General features: G+C 40.6%; 1 protein-coding gene across 1 annotated transcript; it reads right to left on the bottom strand.

The window, feature by feature from the left end:
- Positions 1-1,039: 1,039 nt before the first annotated feature.
- Positions 1,040-17,975, bottom strand: eloa (elongin A). The gene is made up of 12 exons (XM_085262584.1): positions 17,788-17,975; positions 12,079-12,135; positions 11,784-11,896; positions 11,051-11,586; positions 8,681-9,009; positions 6,406-6,517; positions 5,747-5,899; positions 4,883-4,980; positions 3,941-4,121; positions 3,649-3,778; positions 3,320-3,462; positions 1,040-3,222 (listed from the first exon to the last, which is right to left on the bottom strand). Exons 1-12 carry the CDS (start codon positions 17,857-17,859, stop codon positions 3,161-3,163), a joined length of 1,986 nt encoding a protein of 661 aa, XP_085118710.1. The 5' UTR covers positions 17,860-17,975; the 3' UTR covers positions 1,040-3,160.
- Positions 17,976-18,373: the final 398 nt, after the last annotated feature.

Below are 18,373 nucleotides of genomic sequence, written 5' to 3' on the forward strand. Positions count from 1 at the left end.
TGACCACTGTGTCAGACGTGATGTCCTTCAGCCTGACGTACTGTGGTCTGTCGGTGAGGTAGTCGGAGATCCAAGCGACCAGGCAGGGGTCCACCTCCATCCTGTTCAGTTTTTCCTGAAGCATACAGGGCCGGATGGTATTAAAGGCACTGGAAAAGTCAAGAAACAGGATCCTGACCGTGCCTTTTCCCCCATCCAGGTGTGAGTGGGCTCTGTGTAGGAGGTACAGGATGGCATCCTCCACTCCGACACCCGCCTTGTATGATTATGTAAATGATTATTTAATTGAACTTGTAGATTATCAGCATGGTGATGTGAATCTGGAGCCTTTGATTTTGACTGTTATAAAAGAAAGGGTTAGTCTTAGTTTGAAGAAAAGAAATGGTTGGTATATTCAGTTAGTTCAGCTTTCCAACGCAAACAGAGCTTTTTCAATGGAACTTGTGAGTTTTCAAGACACTTTATTTTGAAAAGAAAAAGATCCCCACAGGAAATTGTCATCTGCTACAACGTAGCCACTTTACGACGCGAAGAGGAAAACACAAGCGATGTGCTATCAGATTGGCTCACGAGTCTTACCACCAAACGCCGGCAGTGTCGCAAACTGTTTACAAGTGTCACATAAAAATAAAAGCGACATGAGCATAAAGCAAAATGTACAAAAACCTGGATTTAATGATGTCCTCATATCAAAAACACGTTCATTACAAGGAATCTGGAAAAGTTATGTGTAAAAGAAAGTGACTATTATACAGGTTAAAAACAAAAATAAAGGAGGCTCCTGCTTCAGTTTTTTTAATAGCTGTTAAAAAAAAACGTTTCTGTCTCTCATTCATTTAATCACGTTGAACCCTGTAAAACGCTCAGCGATTGCTGAACTACTAAAAGTGATGCTGGCCGTTAAGAATAATAACCATAGAAAAAAATATACAGATATTATTATGTTAATAATATAAGGTAGTTTTGGTAAGATGGATCACTTCTATAAACCTCCTGCACTGCAGACTTTCTGAGTGACAAAGAGACCCACACAAACAGCTTCAGGGAAAAAAGTCAATTTTAATAAAAATGACCATATAACATTTATTAAAATCTAATAAAATTACAATTTGTAATCTACTTCCATTCAGGCCCATGTTGTGGGGTGCCAGGTCCCAGTGTTGAAAATAAATACATTTCATCATCATCATCATCATCATGGACTGCAGCTGCAGACAACTTATGGTTCTCTTTCCAAATCTCCCCTCACTCAATCAGTTTGTCACAGTGAAGCAGATAAAAACAGGGAAGCACACATTCGACAGCAGGGAAACATGAATTGAAGCCACAGGAGGGTTAAAGTAAGTCTACGATGCCGCACGCTCTGCTGTGCTTTCATCTTAGCCAAACACATTTTTTTTTAAATGCACCAGGCAAAACATGATTAAAGTCCCCCACCATCCAGCTGATGTCTCGGGTGTCGGGACGTCCACGGTGCATGCGATTAAGAGACAAAACAAGAGTAAAAGTGTAAAAGTTTCCCACTGTAGTGTATCATTTGGTCATAGGGGAAACAACAGCTGACTGTTTTTAAAATAAGAGCCCTTTTTCTGTCCCTTACAAGGAAAAGATTCGCACTTTGGGAAATATGCTCATTACTAGTTTGATTAGAAGACAGATAAAACTATCATCTTTCATATGATAAATATGAACCGCTTGGCTTGGCACAAAGACAGGAAACAAGGGAGAAAAACAAACGTTTAAGTTCATTGTTTAACAAATGTAATCTCTTTAATTGTTATGAAAAGAGAAAATCAAGCATAAATATTAACATTTTGCATGTCAAGTCTATCGTTTCTGACCAGATGGGGAGCTTTTGCGGAAATGCTACTTTGTTCAAATGTCCCCCCCCCCCCATTATTATTATTATTATTATTATTATTATTATTATTATTATTATTATTATTATTTATGAAAGGAAAACTTGATTCAGTTATTGACTGCATTAAGGTTGAGCCCTTGATGCTCAATGTCTGGTCACAGCAGTAAAAATACTGCACTTATGCTATAAATGTGAAAATCCTAGGTGAGTTTCTTCTTGAGTTATCACATTCATACACTTGACCTCTAGCCCTGACCTTGAGGTCGAGGTCACTGAGATTTTTAGTAGATGCACCGATGCTATCAATTTCAAAATCCTACGCTGCCCTCCCTGCCACCCAAGTGATGACAGTACACTGTCAGCCTTTTACAGGCGAGGGGTTAAAAAAAATGAACATTTGAAACAAATTGATTAGTGCAATTAGTCACAGACTGTATATAAAAGCTGGATGTGGCCATCACGACATCACCCACTGGTTAGTGCAGCACTGAGTTGAGAGTTTTAAAACTCGGGTGGCTAACATAGTGACTTGGCCACCCATAAATAATTTAAATTATTTAGCAAAAATAATTTACAGCATTAACTTTATTTTTCATTGATTAAGACTTAAAATTAGCAGCTGAGTCCATAAACTCTTCAGGAAAATGTTAACTGAGTTTACGGATCACATTAGAAGAATTTACTCATGGACTTCTATACAATATAATTTCAGAGACGCCCCCTACTGGCCATTAGAAAGAATGCAGGTTTGAGGCAAATTTTTTAAAAAGTCACAAATTTTTTGTGCACGTTTTGGCTGTGTACAAATGTACATGTTAATTAATGACAATTAAAGGTTCTGCTGGGGCTGATTTTGTTACAGCTGAAAACGAGCTGCTCCCCTCTTTCCAGTCTTTGTGCTGCCGGAGAAAGCGATAGAAAAATCCTCTAATCTAACCTCGCAGCAAGAATTCCCCCAAAAACTCTTTCTTTAAAAACCGTCTGCTGGAAAACATGATTCAGTAACAGACTGACTGTGTTTGTGTGTGTCCTTCTACCATGTGTACCATCGTTTAGGATTTAAATACTTAATTTAAGACCCGCAAAACAGACGTCACCACAGAAAAAAAAACATCAACCCACCCCCACAAAAAAAAAAAACAAAGAAAAAAAAGGAAGTTAACCATTTTTCCACAAATACTGCAAAGTTCATGTGATGTTTGCGGGGCTGAAAGTGTGCGCGCAGGGTTGGAGGGTCTCCAGTCCAATTCCGCTACACTGTAATTAAAATCACATAAAATACATTCAGTCTCTTTCACACTACCGGCGGGAGAATCTGTTCTTGAATGCTTTGATAGTTTTGGCCATCATGGGGGCGATTTCTGTGGGGAAGAAGGAAACAGGAAGAAGTGATTTGTTAGATTAAAAGACACACACAGAAAAAAAGAAATCCTCAATGGTGCTTTCAGCAAGACTTACTTTTGACTTGAGGTTTTTCCCGGGCGGCGTGTCCTACTCCACTCGGTGCAGAGAAGCGGGATGAACCAGCGGGAGGAGGGTTGTTTTGGGAGGAAGACGACTGGCTTGATTCTCCGGAGTAGTCAGTGGTAGCCGGTCTTATTCTGAAGGACACAGGAAGAAAGCCACTGTGGTGAATATTAAAAAAAACCCCTACACAGCTCTGTCTGCAGCCGTGTGCATCGATAGAGAAGATCTTCCTCCTCGTGATTTGAAACTCAGTCTGTGATATTTATCAGGAAATCTCTAAACATCCTCTCAGTTTCTCCCTGATCTTATTCTGTACTCACTTGATAGGAGCTGCAGCTGCTGTGGAGCTGGCTGTCGAACCACTGGTGGTTCCAAACTTCTCCTGTCGGCGGCGAACATCACGGGGCGGCTTGGCGGCAGAGTTTACGTACGCCATCTTAACCTGACGTCCTGTTAGAGGAAACAACACTCTCGGTCAAACACTCAACAGCCTTAAAAATATTTAAAAAACCATCATGAATCATAACTACAGAAACAAACAGAAAATCCCAAAATGCTTTTTCTTTGTGCTTTATGTGTCGATTTATACAAAACTGCAAAAGCTCGTCCCACCTTTGGGTTTGTTGGCATGCGCAGACGTGATATTCTGTGTGAGCATCCTTAGTCGCTCCTCGCGCTCGTCGTGCAGCCTCAGGTACAACTCCCTCCATGACTCGTACTCCTGCGGAGACTCCCGCTTGAAGTCGCGCCGACAGTGACGCATCCACAGCTCGTCCGATTCCTCCGTGAACCACTAAAAGGAGGCGAGAAGAATCTTCAAAAAGGGACGTATGCCCATATTTCTCATGACAAAAAGTGACATTAATACAACTTTCTCAACATCCAAACTTTATATTTTATAATATTTTCTGGAAAGCTGTAAACTTGCGCCAGACAGAAAAGATGGAGACAAAGAGGAAGGCGACCGACTTTAATGACGAATATGAACTTTAATGATGAATAACTGCTCTGCTTGTAAAAGTGTTACATGTGTAGCAGCCATTCAGAGTTCATCCTCCTAAGTTTCATAAAATACAGCTTGATAGTTTTTAACAAAGTTTGGAAAAAGAAAGCAAATGATGCTAAAAGATTTATCCACCTTATATTTCTATTGTGAAAACAAAACTTTTGCAGTTTGTGCAAATTAATTCTATTTCAGTGGAATAAAATAAGAAGTGAAAATTCTCTAGATTTTTCACTTCTTATAAAAACACCGGTGGCCACCAATGCTAGCACTCAGCCTCCTAGTAGATACACCTATGATATCAATCTGAAACTCTTACATCGCCTCGTTCTCGAGTTATCGCATTCACAAACCTGGGTGTCCACGCCGCTCACCTACCGGTACAACGGGGTGACAAAAATATCCCATCAGTCTTTTATGGCTGAAGGATAAAAATCAAAGAGGTCAATGTGGACGTTTTAGCTATTTTTGTGGCTACATTTTTCGATTCCACGCTCCTTCCTCAGATTAAGCTTTAAGATTAAAAGTTTCACTGAAGTCTGACATGTTACCTGGTTGCTCTGCTCGATGCGGTACAGCTGCTCTGGGGTACATCTCTCCAGAACCGGCTCCAGGATATCGAACGGCACTCCTCCCACCTCAGCGATCGCTGAAAGAGCAGAGAGGCATCGTCAGGGTGGGATTACACTTTTTGTTCATGTGCATGCACAGTTGCAGACCGTAGACACGTTCCTATTCGACAACACAAAAAGCAGTTGGGTGGAGTTCAGGCGAGGACCACATTTGAGTAGATACTGACTTTGAAAGACTGTGGAGACTTTCTGCTGTACTTTTATCCTTTGTTGTGAACTCTGATCACCTGGTACTTACACAGACCATCACAGTGAGTGAAGAGCAAAACAATAGCACCTTCAAGGCTATGAAATTGCCCCCACGCTATTCATGAACTTAGTCTCCGACAAGGTTATTAGAGTTATCGTAAAGAGAAAGAGAAACTAAACTTCTCAATACACAAAAGCTAACCCTGATCTGAAACTGTACCGACTCCAAAATCTATTCTGTTCAAGGTGGGCCCAGACCTACATTGCTAAAATTATCCTGCAAATCAGTCCATCACTATCTGAGTAATCCTGCTAACAAACAGGGAAACAGATCAAACCAATCACATGCGTCTGTGATGAAACTAAAAACTAAAACGTAAAATCCTGCAGTTGTTTAAAAGCAGCAGGCAGAGAAATAAAAGTAAAACACAGAAATTAAACTTCAAAAACGACATGCTATACTACACTTTAGATAAAATTAAACTCCTCTCATCAGCTTTAATATTCATGGTCAAACTCCGTGGCATCATCAGGCCCTTGTTGCCCCCTGCAGGGAGGCTCAGAGACTGAGAGAAATACTGCATATCCACTCACAGTCGATGTTGTTCTGCAGGACACGGATGCATTGCTCGTACAGCGTCATCATCTTGGGCAGGTAGGCGGTCTTCGATCCTGAGTAGACCACCATCTTGGAGTTAAACCGCTTCCCCGTGAAGCCTGCATCATCCTCTTCATTGCACACAGGAACTGAAAGTGAAGCGAGCGAACGTCAGAGTGAGCCTGAATGTAGAGGATGAGGAAGAATGTTTGCAGATATGCTGATGCTGGCAAGAAAATCCAGATCAGATCGCAATGTGCACGAATGTGAGAAATCGCTCGCAGGTACATGTGTGACCTGATTCAGAAGTGCAAAGATACAGAATGAGGAAAAAAAGTCTAGAAAGCATCTGTCATTCAGTCAGAAGCGGTTCCTCTCTTCACCTGCTCCTCAGCCACAACTGCACTCAAGTTTCTGCATGAAGTGAGACGTTATGTCACAAAGTTAACTAAAAGTATTTGTTTCTAAGTTATAACAACAACCACTTAAAAAAAGAAAGAAAACATTTTAAGGCGCTTAATTTATGCACAAATACAGGCACAGAAAGACTCATGGAAGGGTTCACCTTTTTGATGCCAGAGTTTGGTGTTCTCATAGCAGTTAAACGAGAAATAACATAATGAAAAAGTTTTGATATTGGGGGCGAGGGTCTTACCTTTGCGTCTCTGAGGGGACAGCGGTGTGATGTCAATGGAGGGCAGAGGTCTGTAATTGGGCTGAATCGCTGGCAGCTGGATTTCAGGAACAGTCGGCACAGCTTCGTAAACCTACAACAAGATAAGAAACACTTTATTTATCCCAAAAGATGGGAAATGACTTATAGCAGCCAAATAATCAGAAACAACTCATTATTTGTCTGAAACTATCATAAAGGTAACAACAGCTCAGAAAGGTAAAGTAGGGTATCAATTAAACAAAAAATAAAAACAAAAGTCAAGACCTCAATAAAAGAAAATCTAAATATGACAGAAGAAGAAGCACAACTCTAAAATGAATGCTGGTCCTGGGGTATGAGATGGATACTAAACCTGCACAGTAACTGGATGCAGTGATGTGGAAACAGCTCATCAAAGTGAGGGATTTACTCAGAAAGAGAAGAGTTCAACAAGTTCAAGATTTGGCCAATCCCCCGTTTAAGGTCGTCTTCTTGTTCACATTCAGATGGTTTCACGAGCTGCTCTTTATCCTTTTGCTTTTGTAAAACATCCACTTTGTTTTTATTTTGGGGAAATAGATGAACTCATAGGGAGGTAGGAGGTAAAGATTGTGTTTGTGTGGCCAAGAGTTTCCACAGTTAAGGTCATTTCTGCTAAACCTTCTCTCTCAAACAATCAAGAACATTTCAGTCTGACAAACTCATGTTGCAGAACCTTGTGAATGTCAGTAAAACACAACAGCATCCCCCTTGTTGTGCTGCTGACCTGATGCTCTGACGTCAAGCTTTTAAACTGAACGCTTTCATTGGAAACTGCTTTATTCCAGCTGGAGACCCAGCTTTCAACTGTTGCAGCCGATACCTTCCTCTCACTGTCCCTGCTGAAGGTTCCTTCCTTTAATTAAAAATGGAGTTCTTCCTCCCCACTTTCACCAAGTGTCTGTTTTTCGAAGATTGACTTATTTATCGAGTTTTCATTCTAATAACATAGGGTCGTTATAATATAAAAGCACCCTGAGGTGACTTATTGAGAATTGATGCTATATAAATAAGTTTGAAATGAATCGTATTAATATTGTCCAACATTTGACACTTGCACAAGATGCTTTTGACACTCTTATTTGTTTATGTTGAATATGAAGCTCTTCCAGTACACGGTTAGTTCAGCATAGCATAAACATGGACTGACCTTTGTTTGCATTTCTCTGCTTTATCATCTGTATTTCTCACAGTTGCATCATAATTTACAAAATGAGGAACATTTTTTATTAAATAAGACCTTAAACTAGCGGTTTAGGCCATAAATGAATCATTAAAGTGTTTACTGAAGTCATAAACCATGTGGGCTTATAGGTAATTTTCCCACAGAATTTTACAAAGTTAAACATGTTCTTGCAACCAGAGGAGTCGCACCCTGCTGGCTGTTATAATGAACAATGCAGGTTTAAAGCACTCCTGTGCAGGCCTCACGTTTCAGACCCGGAGGCCACACCTATGTTGTATCTGCAATCTGTGGTTGGTGTTTCTACTTTCTGCTTCTCTCTGCATCACCTTGACACCGGAGTTATCAACTGTTGCTAGGAAACAAAATCCCACAAGATAAAAGCAAAACTAAAGGCTAAAGGCATCTCACGGATCTGATGTTTTCACCAACATGACACCATCAGAGTTCTAACTGCAAAACCGACGGCAGCAAGCAGCAAGTTCTACAATCACTGCAGAGCCTTTAATGTCACAATGAGTGGATGAACCCTCTGCACTGTCGGTCTTTATCAATAAAGAGAAGGAACCCTACACAAATGTCAGCTGCAGTTTTCCTCACTGAAAAAACTCTGACAGCTGCAGAAGACGCTCACAGAGGGAGCTTGAGTTACGGCTCACTCCAAGGTTAGAAAAGTACGTTTACACCCTGAAAACTAAAGCTGAGTCATCGGTTTAAACACTGACTCATGCTTGAAATTAAAAAAATGCTCATCGATGCTATCAGAAATCTGCTCTGGGTCATTTTCTTCTACTCTCCAAGTCATCCGCCTTGAGGCGACTTTTGTTGTGATTTGGCGCTATATAAATAAAATTGAATTGAATTGAATCCTTAAGGACGATTTAACACCTGTTAGAGGTCTAGTTTTACCTTTTCACAGTGTTAAGCAGGAGTTTCTTTACAATAGCTGAACAGATCATGGCATCGCACAGACCTGACAGATTTCCCCATTTTGCTTATTTTCTATGTTGGTTAAATAAAAAGATAAATAACATGTTTAAAAACAGTCGGTACCTCCTTGCTTCTCGATGGCGTCGTCACCGCTGTCCCCGAATGCGTCCTCTTGGTACTCTGAGCGCCGTTTGCCTTGCGCGCTTTGGAAGAAGAAGAGGACGAAGAGGAGGATGCAGGTGGAGGTGTTCGTGTGCGATGGGAAGACGACGTTGACGAGGAGGAGTGAGACGGCCGACTGTGCGATGAAGATGAAGCTGACGGTGTCTTCTTTTTCTTCTTCACAGACGTCGGGGCGTCGTATGTGAGGAAGGACTCGAAGGACATGGTGGGCACCTCGAAGTCCTCTTCTTCCTCCTTAGGTGGAGAGTCCTTCGGCACTCGTGGTCGCCCTAAAAGATGAAGATCATAATTTATTATACTGCATTAATTTCTCTTAAAATATTCAACAAATGACAAATATAAAACAAAGACTTTAATCCAGGATTTTATTTTGGATTTATGGACATCAGCACTTTTATAAGAGTAGAATTTAAGGCAGGAAGCAAAGAAATCAGAAATCTTGTCTGGAGGTTCAAGCCACAATCGGAACGACGTAGTAGCCTATCTGGCTAACGGTGCAGCACAATTCACATGTTACTGCTCACAAAACAACAAATATGACCTGGACCTTTGAGCACAATGTCTGTGAAGACCCATTAGGTGACCACTCTGTGTAAACTAGATTCAAACCTGAGGAGGAGGAGTGATTCTTGTGAACGGACAGACAGACGGGTGCCTCGCCACAGCATAAGCGTTTCTATTTTATTGGCCAGATGAGCTAAAAACTGAGAGGTGCATGACAAACTGACATAACCATAATTTTTTGTACGCACCGCCATTTGCAAGAGCACCAACAGTGACATCACCAACACCGACACGCCTGAATACCTCACCTAAGAGGCGTCCAGGAAGCGTCCCAGTCAGATGCCTAAACCACCTCATCTTGCTCCTGTCGATGTGGAGGAACAGCGTCTCCTTGTCCGATCTCTAACGTAGAGCCCAGGCATCCTTTAGATGAAACTCATTTCTGCTGATTGCATCAACGATCATCACTATAGGTGAGGGTGAGGACGCAGACTGACCGGTAAATCGACACGCTCCGTTCCCTCCAGCACAACGGACCGTTACAGCCTCCTCATAAGTGAAGTTTTAATTATTATTACATTATAAAAATTGTTAACTCCTAATTACTAGTGACTAACTAATTACTCAATCACCAAACAACACACACTCCTCTTCTGATTCACACATGCATGCTGTGGTTAATGAACCAAACAAGAAAACAGTTTGAAAATTTCACTTTGTCACTTCCTGTCAGAGGAGTTTCTCGTGCTATTTCTACGATCGCTCAGTTCCTCAGAACAGGAAGTCACTCTGTGTTGTGGCCATATTTCTTGATCCAAGCTGATAAAACACACACAACCTTCCTGTTGCACAGAGCTGCACAAATGACCACACAATGATTGCCTTTAACCTTCTATAGTAATTGTTTTGGCTGTGGTATAAGTACCAGAAATCAAGAGTTAAATGACAGAAAGAAGATTATTTAAGTGCCCCTAAATCTCACGGCTTATTTCCTTCATAGCAAAGTAAAATATTACACAGTACAACAAGAAGATGATTATCTTTCAGTAAGACATTTATGGGCTTTTAGTGAGGAGAAGATGGTGTAGTTATAGTTTAAATTGTTATTCAGGCTACATGTAACAAATTAATTCTGACATGTTTGGTATCTTTAGATAAACTGGGATCTTGAGTGGAACATGAAAATTTTTTTCTGTGAACCTGATATTTGACTGCAGTCTTTTAAAGATTAAAAAGACTGGTCAACTGCTTTTAAAAGGTTAATTTGTTATTCAAATGAGACTCGAGTGATGCAGTCACCTGTATGCGCCCACAAGCAAGGCAACAGGAAGTTGTCTCAGCGAGCTGCAGATGTTTTGATTTTAAACTGTTTTAAAGTCCTCATAATTCTGCAGATGTTTTTTTCTTCTGTTATCTTTAGATTAACCACTGCTATCAGTTACTCGAGCAGCTGGTTATTGTTACCTGTAGTGGTTGGGGGCAGCTGCCTACATAGGCAGGGGCTGTAGCTCTTGTGAATTTTATTAATAAAGCGCCAAATAACAAAAACAGTCGCCTCAAGGCGCTTTATATTGTAAGGTGGACCCTACAACAATACATACAGAGAAAAAGCCAACAATCATATGACCCCCTATGAGCAAACACTTTAATGACAGGGGGAAGGAAAAACTCCCTTTTAACAGAAGAGAACCCTCCAGGAGAACCGAGCTCAGGGAGGGGCGGCCATCTGCTGCGACCGGTAGGAAGACAGGACAAAAGACATGCTGTGGAAGAGAGATCGAGATTAATAACAAGTATCGAACTCACCTTCATCTCCTCCTTTCTTCTTCTCCTCCTTCCTGCTGTCATGCGTGGTTGACTTCTTGCTGTGTTTGGCAGCCTTCTGTACCGGACTCTGATGTCTCTCTCGGTCTCCGCTTCGCTTCTTCCCCTGACTTCCTCCGCCTTCTCTATCGCTATTCGTCTGTGCGTGGCGTTGCCGCCGCTCCTCGTCTCGGTTTCGGTCGCTGTGGTGGTTCTTGCTCGGCTCCTTGTTTGGTTTGGTGTGGCGGACGTCTTTGCGGGAAACAGGGGGAGGAGGTGGTGGCGGGCTGGGTTCAGGTTCGGGCTCAGGGCTTTCGTATTCGTCTGAGTGATACCCTCCTCGCTGTGGGGGACTGTACTGGTCGTGCTGAGGAGGTGAGGGCGAATAGTTGGTGTGGTAACCTCTTTCCTCCTCTTCCTCCTCTACGTAGGAGCGGTCTTCCTCAGGCGAGGGCTCTCGGGGACGTTTATGGTCTCCTCTGCCGCTCGCGTCATGGCCTCGAGCCTGTGTGTGAGATCTGGAGCCGTGGCTGTTGGGTCTGAGGAAGAAAGATGGAGACAGAACTCAGTTTTTGCAGATGACGCCATTTAATTTTGGGGTTTTATTTTGAAGGTTTGGATCTTCTGTCCTGAAAAGTCATCGTTACATACGACCATTGCAGAAAGAGAGCACACAGCGTACAGACACATGAGAGCTAAAGTCATGCATGTCGAGGCAGAGGTGTGCAGCCGATACCTGTCTCCAGACTGAGGAACCAGTTTCTTCCATTTGGCTACGAGATTTTTTGCCACCTCTCCAGCTAATTCGTGTTTCCTGAAGGAGTTCACAGCCTTTCCCACTCCAGTTTCCTACGAGAGAAATTCCCAGATTTAACAGTCATGCTTTGGCAGCTCCAGGCAAGCGATTTAACTGGTCAGAAACAAGTTCAGGAGGGAAGCTGTCAACTTGCTGTCCCACTCATTTATCTAGAATATTTTCCCTCTGATTTTTGCATCGACAGTTTGGAGATGATGAAGCAACACATCCTTACCACCAATATGTCCACAGTCATAGGAAGCTCCCCGAGTCTTTTCAGAGTCTTCAGCAGCTGAAATAAAAAGAAAGGAAAAACAAAAATGTATCATTTGGAGAAAGAGTCCCGATTCCACCACAGAGCCTTTCCTTATTTTATGTTACAGTGATGGTTGTTCATATTAGACGAAGCCAAAGACTCAAATACTGCAGACGTGACCACCTGTTCTTCAAACCTTTTGTTTGTGAGATACAGTCAATCACAAGAAAGTTGGACTTAAGGGAGACAGAGTGTAAGATAAATTATTTTGAATCAAGAACCATGTAAAAGCTACTCTGGTTGAGTCCAACAATAAAAATATAGAGCTGAAATTAAGCAGAATGAGTTTGTTTAAATTTATTTTCCTAAAACAGTTACTGAAGCTGCTGTTTTGGTAAATATTACTGTTGAGCCCCCGAAAGGTGACAGAGGAGATTATTCCTGCCTTTGTTTTAATCCACATGAAGAGTTGGCGTGTTGGTGTTGTACAGTTAAAGGAATAACCTGATGCTGCATTTAGTGCTCGTTACATGAGGGTTGGGCTCTGCTGGTCGTGAGCTCAGCCTGATACTGAACACGTGAAGATATGATGATTATCGCTGTGACTTTGGCTGCTGCTGTGCTTCATGCTTTGCAGTGGAAAAGTCCAGCAGATCCATTTGAACCTGAGGTGCTTCTATGACACACAGCAGCAGCCCAGGCTGGATTTCCACCAGCTCACGCTGCGCCTGTTTATCAGCTACAACTGTTAACTTTACTAAAGCTTCTAATTAGCCCACTGTTACTGTTTTCACACATAAAACCTGCTTTAAAATTTTCAAAAACTTTGAGAGCTCATCCTCAACTAACCTGGTCCCAACTAGCCCAGTGAATGGCTTTGGACAGTGAACACTGTGAGGTGTGAGGACTAAAAATGGAAAGACCACAAACTTTATTATTTTGTACTAAAATACACATAAGACAGCTAATTAAATGTATTTAGAACTTCTTTACGTTAAAATAAAGGCGGATTTTTATACAGCTGTATAAGTGGTCTGACCCACGTGATATTAAATTGAGCTGTAGTGTGGCCCGCCTGACACCTGTGGTTTAAACATATACACAAGTGTTTCATAAAAACAATCCTTATAAGGAATTGTAACAACAGCAGTAAATTTGCTGGGACTGTTGTGGCCTGTTAACAGGTGACTGCTAGGCAACATAATGTAATCGTAGCATGATACAGATAAGAACCTTCAGAGGCCTAAATTTGCATCCACACTGGAAGAGATTTGCTCGTCTTGTGTCGCTTTTTAATGTATAATGTATTTACTAGCAGTCTAAAATTCTTTGGCACTGGTTTGGCATTGACCATGTGAGGAATTTCTTATGAGCATATACAAGAGCTAAAGTTTGTGGGGGTTTTGTCTTTGTACACTTTTGTCTTTTCATTTTATTTCCCAGTAAAAACAGAGGATTCAGATGCTAATCATCTTTAGGTTTCAGCAGGGATGCATCCACACAACACCTCCTTTTGAGACTCAGCAGAGCCAATTAAAATGTGGGACATTGTCTGAATACCTTAGATGGGTGGAGGGCTGATATGCTGTACAGGCCCAGGTAAAAAGTAGGACATGCGGTCACCCTTAATATAACATACACTGGAATGAGTGCATCTGGATAATGAGTAAAGAATCATGGGTGATGAATTTTTATTCATACATTTGTGCGGTTTCCTGTTATTTTGTCATAGTGAATAAGAAAAACATAAAATGAAGAAGCAGGGTATATTTCCTGTGCCAATTTGAAATATTTATTCTTAACTTTTCTCTTTAACGTCTGCAGAGTCTTCACAAGTAACACGAGATGATTTACCCTTTTGTGCTTGCCTTAAAAATGTCCCGCACTATTTCTAGTTTAAATAAAGGTCGACACATTTACAGATGGATCCCTACTGAAACCCAAAGATGTTATCCCATAGAACGGCAGCTGTAATAACAGTCTGAACACTGAACACAACCATTCAACGACTGCAAAACCAACTAAAACATCTCAAAAACATTTCATTTAAATTAAACACATTACATTAAAAAACAATAAACCGGGGAAGCTAGGGTAAACTCAAGGAAATTTTGAGCATTCAACAATTAATTTCCTACATTTCATGCCTCAATTTGCACTTTTTCCAAGATCAGTTTAGAAGGAAAAATAAAAAGGAAAAATCCTTTTTTTTTTTTACATAAAGGATTTTTCCTTTATGTAAAGGAAAACACAGGAATCAGTTCAAAAGAATCTAAAATGAAATGCAATGAGACTCTAAGCTATTTTCAAATAATTATTCTCAATTTTTCTAATGTATCAATTTTTAAAACATTTTGTCGCCCATCAATATTTATTCTTCTGTTGTCTTTAGTTTGCCTGGTTCCTGACCAGTCAGACTGTAACGAGCTGACTGCTTTTGAGTCTTTGTATTTGGATCGGTAACCTCTTAAAATATTACTTTTCCATGTCTGAAATAAACTAACTCTCCATTTTCAACCTTTTCCATGTTCAGTAACAGATTCTGAGGTTTCAACCGAGCCTCTGGAGAAGACATAAGTCCTCTGCCCGAGGATTTCAAGGTACTGCTGCAAACGGTTCAAAAAAAAGTCTGAGATGTAGCTGAAGGCGACTACAGAGGGTCTTAAAGGCAATCGGTCTGTTACAGTCAGGCATGATGAGATAAAGGCAGGGATAAGATTCAGTGCGCCTTGATTACATGATTGCATTATTAGGTTTGCATTATTTGGGACCCAGTGGCAAGGCTTTGTGTTTTTGTTTGTCCTGCAAAGTCCGAGTCACTTAAACAACTGGTACATCACAATTCATTATATATTAAAACTGGAAAAGTAAACAGGGCGTTATTAAAGCAGATTTTCATGCATTTCCTCTCTGAGATTTTCTCGGTAGAGAGGCTCCATCTGCTCCGTGGACCTGCTTCATATGAAACTTGCAGCTGCTGCCTGACTCACACTATCTGCGCTCAGCTCTGCGCCATCACTGCTAAAGGATGAGGTGGCCTAACGTGGCAGAGCTGTTAGAAAACCTTTTCCCTCCTGATTTTTGCGTCTTCTTTTGCAGTTAAAGCTTCACTTGTGCAGCTTGTTTGTGCTCAGCAAACGCATCACACGCATCCACGCTGCTTTGTTACACACCAGCAGTAAACAAAGGCGAAGCCAAGAGGCCGTGTGTCACCATTTACACGCTTTTATCTCCAGTTTTCTTTAACAATAGACTCCGGGTTTGGACATGAGTAGGAGCCCAGCTCCAGTTAACCAGAATCGGGTAAATCTCAGAGGCCTGTCGCCGCTGAGCTGTCACTACTTTCTAACGTTAGCTAGCTGAACGGCTAACGAATGCTCTAGCTTCGAGTTTGGTTTTCGGGTAAAATATGTCGTGTTTGGTGCAGCTGCTCCGATAAAAGGCAGATAATAAATCCATATGTACTAACAACGAGCTGACAATCGTTACATTGAGCTGAAAATGTAGGGTTAAACAACTACGTTATAACAAGTTAAAACCCCTTAATTACTGTGACGTCCCACACGGTGCCTTCACAGGCTGTCGGAACACACTGAGATACTAAGAAACGACTGTGTTTGTGGTGACGCCCTTCTGAAATACTGTTGTTAAGATAAATTTTAAAAAAAGAAGATTACGTTAGACACAATAATAAATCACATAAATACGGTAAATGCCTCTCTACAATTTGAATTGATGCAATAACAGATAATGGTCATTTAGCAATAAATACCCAGATATTGTCTTGTCCAAACTGGCCAAACGATTCAGCTAAACAGCCAAATAACATGCATTTACATTTTATTCAATCATTTGCATTTCAATTAAAGTCCCTAAAGGTCCCTGAAATATCAATTTAAACACTGCTACATAATTATGATTTACTAAATGATCAGCTTTTTATTTTTAATATATTTTAACTAGAGCCTGGCCGATCCCTTAGCCAATATCAGCTATTTGCAGTGTTTGAATCGGTGTCTGAATTTACAATGGTCAATAAATGAAAGTTAAGAAAGTAAAGAGATGGGAGAAACACCATTCAACCATATTATTAGTTGTGATGTTCCATAGTTTGTCCACCAGAGGGCGCTCTGCAGCTTCCCTGCTGGCAACAGGAGACAAATACAACAAACAAGTAAATAAATAATCAAACGTGGCTGATGTCAGGGAAATTTCTTTATGTTTTGTGTGTTTTAAAGATTAGAAATATCTAGATATATAAAATAATATTGTATTTTTATCTAATCAGATATTGGTATCACTCACACTTTAAATTGAATGTATCCTATCTCTGAAATAAATCCCACAATTCTGTGGGCTACAGAGGGTCATGACATTTTCAGTTTATATAATCAATGTGTATGACTAATTTAAATAAGTTTAATTATATTACAATATATATTACAATATATAAATATATTACAATTACTTGCTATAACTGAAAATAAATGGTTGAAAAAAAAAAAGATTCAGATTTTAAAACATCCAGGGAGACGACAGGCTGTGTGAATTGTTCTTACTGTGATGAGGTAAGATTTAAAAATGCAGAGCTGTTTAGGGAATTTGGTGTTTTCTGCATGACACAGTAAAAAAAATCACAAATATGAACGACACCATGCCAAAAGCTTTTGTTAATCTATTACTCAATAAGTTGCATTTTAGAAATGTGAAAATGTGTACGACTGGCACAGATGCAGCTTCTGTTAACAAGTAAATGACCTGATGCATGCTCAATCTTCCAGGTAATAAAATCCCTGAAAGTTGACTCTGTTAATCTGGATGTGGCGTTTTCAGTGGGAGAAATGTTTTGTCATTCAAGTGACTTTTTCAGTCTCTGCTTCACTGAGTGACTGAAGAACTCACTTGAATGAGTGACGAACTGTCATAAGCATTGTAGTGTTAAAACATGTTGAATTTCCTGACTGACAGACACCTGCCCCAATATCTACAGAGGACTGTCATTATAGGGACCTATAGAGTGAGTCTTCCTCAGTGGCCTAGTTAACAGCTGAAGCTGCAGCCTCACACATGAGTGAGAAATGGAAATCCTATTAGCTATATTGGTTTAAGGAGGCAAGAGTAACTGTTTATATACTAAACACATCAATGCCCAGAATCAGTGTCAGATTAGTGGCAGGTATGATTTCCCTGGTGTATACTTTCATTATCCCTATAATAAATTACACCCAAATCATAATCCCAAACATCTGTTGTACACAGCAACAGACAGTGGAGATATTTACAGTACAACTATGGTTTATATTATGATTTCAACATGTAGAAATGATGAGAAGTATTAGAAATGTGAACTGTTGATCTTATTCTCCTAATGTCTTTTTTAAATACTTTCTTTATCATACAGTTATCCCAATGCTAATTTAATACTCTGCAAATGAATTAGATTAGCATTGTGTTGCAAATAAAGCTGCCACTTCAGGAAACTGCTGATGCTTCATCATCACAGTCTGAACCGAGAAATGTGAGAAGACAGAGTCGGAGAGCGAGCCGTGAACGCAGCATTTAAAAAACGTTACGACTTTCTGGGAGCCGTCGCCGTGACCGCGGCTTCCTCACGTCTGTCGGTCACGTTTCGCGGAACGATCGGTGCCGACCACCAAATGTGTCCGTGTCGACCTGCTGGGCCGTTACCTTTCGGGGCTCCTGGTTCTCCTGGAGCCGGGACTGAAGTCTCTCCACTGTTTCCAGCAGTTCCTCCGCCATGTTTACTGCTGGTACCCTGTCGCCCGGAAACGGTTTGATCCAGACCGATCAGAGAAAGGGAAGAAACGAGGCGACTTCCGGTACCTGGGACGACGGAGTTTAAAAAAATAAAAGCCCAGTGCCAGGAAGAAAAAAACAAAACAAAAACAAAACATAAGTCAAACGTAATTCAACACGTACATTCATTTAAGATGTAGAATTATTTATTTATTTTTTACCCCTTAATGATTTAAAAACAATCTGAAAGCAAAATAAACACAATAAAGTGAACTTACTATAAAAGTATTAGTTTGTTTTCCACAAAAAAAAAATGAACATAAAAAACTAAGCTTATGGCGTAAACTCACCCCATCTTATTCAGTTTGGCTACCATACCCCCAAACAGATTAAGCTTCACTAAAGTAACATAAAAAATGTTCATAAGCACAGACAAAGCAGAGATGCTGTCAACCACAGACTGACTGGAAGGGTCACTTTAAAACAAGAACACCCATTCATTGAATTCCTCTATCAA

This window comes from Mchenga conophoros, linkage group LG22, assembly GCF_057382185.1.
Source record: "Mchenga conophoros isolate Kocher_MC1m ecotype Shallow Benthic linkage group LG22, M_conophoros_male_GT1.1, whole genome shotgun sequence".
Classification (NCBI taxonomy): Eukaryota; Metazoa; Chordata; class Actinopteri; order Cichliformes; family Cichlidae; genus Mchenga; species Mchenga conophoros.